Raw genomic sequence first — 4,234 nt, 5'->3', positions numbered from 1 at the left:
GTGAACTTCATATAAACACAACTCCCTTTCCCATTCTAGGAATCAATGTACTCAATATAGAAAACCAAAAAACCTAGTCAATCAAGCATTCAGGGAGCGAAACGATAAAGAAGTCCCAATTTGATTATTCAATCATTGAAATATATGCTATAGCAATTATGATCAAGTGTATTATGTAATTCGTACCTAAGATAAGGTGTCATCATTTCACCATTTATCATTTGCTTAGCCTCTTTTCTTGTGGGGGCATGCATCCTATCTCATCATTATCATTGTTGAAGAGAGAACACTAATACGCGGTTTGGATAAGGTAATCCCTTATATGAAATAACCATTTCTCCCAATTTTCTCTATCTACAGGTCCAAATCCGATAACAAGAAAGTTAAAGAAAAGTAGACCAGACATTAGCAGGCATCACAAAACATTGATTGAACGAAAACCCTAAGAACAGGGCACCCAGCAGTCATTGACCCATATTTTTAAGAGGCAAGTGATCAAATATTGTCGATTTCATTTTCGATCATCTCTCAATTTTCCCTCAACTTTAGACACGGATCTCCAACGTTTCTCTCTAGTACAATTAGCTTCATATTACAGTCCCAATTTCCTCTCTATGTCTCCATCTCAGATATGTCTTACTCTTTCTATATTTCATCTTGTATCTACTACATTCTATAAAACTTAGTCATTTTACCATTGTTAGACTAGTTCATCTATAGACACTTCACTGTCTCCATCTCATGCAACAAAAGGAACAGGAACCTAATTTCGTATCCCTTCCTTAAAGACAACAACTAGTCCTATTCTTATTACTAATTATGTTGTGTCAACTAAGATCTTCTAGCTTACATTGGTCAATCGTAGGATCTTGTTTCCTCCATTTCAAGGTTTACATTGATTTATGAGATGGTATGATTATATATGCTACATAAACCAACATTTTTTAAGGTATGATCCCATATTGTATTGGTATAAAATTGGTGGTACTGAAACCAACATTGATATAGAAAAAAATAGACATTTTTATTTCTAACGTGTTTCCATCTACATCTTTCACTTGTCTTGCAATTGTGTACATTCTCATGTAAATACCAACGATGTTATACTCGCGCCCTTTTATGCTTCATACCATAATGTGACTCCTCTAATTCCATAAGACCAGGAGTGCGCAAGGAGTGTAATGCTTCGTGTGGTTCATGTAACTAAACTCGGCTTCTATTTGTAGATATGAGCAAAGGTTGTGTTTTTATCACTTAAAATGTGCTTTATATGTTTTCTTAAATGCTCACATATACATACTGGTGGCATAAAATGAAAGTAAGCGTGTAGGACTCAATAGAATATAAAATAGTGACTAGTGATTTAGAACTTTCCTTGGTGTAACCCAATAAAAAATATTGAAAAGAATGGAGTTGTACCCTCATCTCTAGTATCAATTAAATGCAAGATTCACAAGCCAACTTCTCAATTTGAGTCTTAAATACAAAGTGGACATTACCTAGCACTTATGTAATTTCGTACAATATTGTATTCTTGTGGAAAGAGCTTGCTTAACAATATGCTCGAGTTCTACGCTCATTGACTAATTCTCTCCAATGACAAAACTTATGTTTCCATGAGTTGAAATCTAGAATCTCCATTTCCAAGTGTTGCACCATCTTATTACTCGACGTTTTTCTTCATCCAAATCTATTGATTGATATCTTCATTATTTTATAGTCTCTCTTTTCAATGTCTTCCCCCAAGCTAAACTATGCAACCAAATAGCGTTCACTTCCTTGTCAACCTCAATCAAAACCTAGAATAAAAAACATGCACCTAGCTATCAAATATGGAATAAAATACATGCACTTGTCTAAAACAAATTAGCACTTCCCTAAATAAATCATGTAGAAAACTTTCTCCAATACCAACCGATCGATAATCAAATCGAATATTCCATTCTAATCTCACCATCGCTGATTTTTGTTCTCTTCACTTATGTGCCGATCCAATGCACTATGCTACTGATGTGAACATTCAGAAAGCCAAAATTGGTATCTTCTACATCTACACCTTCCACTTGTCTTGAAATTTTGTATGTGGTCAAATTTTGTGCCTACAATGTTATACATAATATTTCGCACCCCTTTGTGATTTATAACAATATGTCACCCCTGTAATACCACAAGACTATTTAATAAAGAGTATGTTGATTGAATAAGATTTATGTATTTGAAATATGCTTCTTTTTTGTTGTGAGCATGTACTATGTTTTTCATCAACTCAAGACATTATTGTTGCAGTTTCTTAAGAATTTGAGTATCTGCAGTAGTTGCATAGAATGAAAATGAGCAAGCTTCAAAGACATAGGTTATATAGACATCGAAGGCATGAAAGAAGAGGTCGTGAAGCTTTAGAATGAACTGATGTATGAAGCTCTATTTTATTAGATCATTTATAAATGCATGGGAAAAGTAGAAGATTATGATATTTGCAGATCTCACTGATAATGTATGAGTTATATCTATTATCTTATTCTTGATGGAAATGCGATTGCCAATTTCTCAATATGACGACACTTTTATCTTCTTCGTATCAATCAACAAATACCTTGAGATATTGGAAATTATATTCAAAATGCGCTTACAACTTACCTTAAAATGTGTTACAGCAAAGTGAAATTTTAATGTTGTCATCAAAGGGACAAAACGACATCAATATTTAATTTTCAATCTTTGGAATATGATGAGGACATACTGATGTCCAAAACAGATGCTATGAATGGCACAAGAGGACGCCAATAACCCTAAAATGATAGTTTTATTCAACGGTTAATTTTCAATCTTTGGAATATGATGAGGACATGCTGATGTCCAAAACAGATGCTATGAATGGCACAAGAGGACGCCAATAACCCTAAAATGATAGTTTTATTCAACGGTGAGAAAAAAGAATTGGGAAAGACGGTCTTCATTGGGAGACCTCTTGTTTGTTTTGTTTAGTATGCGAATTTCTTTTGAATGTAATTCACCAGTTCCTGGGTGATGCGGAAGGCCTTGCTCAAAACGGAATCGGGGAGAGGGGGATTCGCCGCAAACAGAGAATTGGCGATTGTCTGAACTCCGGGAAACTGGCTGCTCAATCCAGCTATGGCCACTGCATTTTCATGCCCCACATTCTGCTGGAAATGAACAAGTGCCTTTGGAAACACAAACACATCTCCCTTCTCCAAAGTTTTGCTGAAAAATTTGTTGCTGGTGTCAATGAAACCCACAAGAAGCTGGCCTTCCAGTAAAACAAGAACTTCGGTGGCTCTTGGGTGTGTGTGAGGAGGATTTATTCCACCCACTGCGTAGTCGATGCGGACCAACGATATTCCAAACGTATTGAGGCCTGGTATCTGTTTAACGTTCGCCATCGTTACGTTGGAGCCCACATCATTGTCGGTGTTCCCTGCCTGCCCAAGTCCCCGGAAGAAGAAATCGTTTGCTGAAACTTGCATTGGGTCTTTGCAAACGAACCCGTTCACCAAAACTGTTTAAAACAAGATCAAATCAATCTGTCTGTTAGTAACTCGACTCGTCTAATAAGCAAATCATTATCATTGTTTATGTATAAATATTCTCACTCACCGTTGCTTTCCTCATCTGCAACGCAGAAATCTTGCAAGGGATCCGGATCCCCTGCCATGACCCTGTCGCTGTAACAGCATATCAACAGAAAAAGTCCCAACGTGAAGTAAATCATGCGGTTAGCCATTGTAATAGAAACGCAGACACAAGAGATCAGGATATGAATGTCTATTACAAACCCATTACACGCTTTATATAGCCCAAACCATAACTCTCCGCAAAGACTAATTCATCTTGACTCCGTATATTTCACGGATCCTTCCAGAGTTGTTGCTCTTTTCCTTACGTCACACTAAGTCTTACTGCATGTGGTTGTCTCGCCTGCTACCGCAGATGTATTCTCACCATCCTTTCATTAACGTTGAAATTTTCTATCTTCTCCCTGCCCTGCTGCGTATGCCTATCTCAAGATCAACTTACCTCCTGCCTTACACGTATTCTCGCCATCGCCATCATTTTAGTAATGTGGAATTGTTTAGACTTAATTGGAACGGTGGGCTTCTTCAAAGGAAACAATATATAAATCTTTCTCCACCGTGGGAGAATCGGTATGAGAGGAAAGTTTCTTTCTTGGAGTTGGATATTGGCCTAAAGACTGTCCATGCTTTGTACCCTTTTT

The 4,234-nt window shown here is 36.8% G+C and overlaps 1 protein-coding gene across 1 annotated transcript; it reads right to left on the bottom strand.

Moving 5' to 3' along the window:
- Positions 1–2,981: 2,981 nt before the first annotated feature.
- LOC131868881 (putative germin-like protein 2-2) lies at positions 2,982–3,673 on the bottom strand. Its single transcript, XM_059215687.1, has 2 exons — positions 3,616–3,673; positions 2,982–3,517 (listed from the first exon to the last, which is right to left on the bottom strand). The coding sequence occupies exons 1-2, from the start codon at positions 3,671–3,673 to the stop codon at positions 2,982–2,984; spliced, it is 594 nt and encodes a 197-aa protein (XP_059071670.1).
- Between the last annotated feature and the right edge of the window lie 561 nt (positions 3,674–4,234).

The sequence above is a fragment of the Cryptomeria japonica genome, unplaced genomic scaffold (assembly GCF_030272615.1).
Source record: "Cryptomeria japonica unplaced genomic scaffold, Sugi_1.0 HiC_scaffold_223, whole genome shotgun sequence".
In the NCBI taxonomy this organism is placed as follows: Eukaryota; Viridiplantae; Streptophyta; class Pinopsida; order Cupressales; family Cupressaceae; genus Cryptomeria; species Cryptomeria japonica.
The sequence above is the reverse complement of the archived record's forward strand: the minus strand, read 5'-3'. Positions and strand labels throughout refer to the sequence as shown.

Excerpts from the sequence above, each read along its gene's own strand:
- LOC131868881 (XM_059215687.1), bottom strand. The coding sequence starts at position 3,673 with ATGGCAGGGGATCCGGATCCCTTGCAAGATTTCTGCGTTGCAGATGAG. Across the intron at positions 3,518-3,615 it reads TGCAGATGAGGAAAGCAACG|TTTTGGTGAACGGGTTCGTT; the intron begins GTGAGTGAGAAT and ends TGTTTTAAACAG.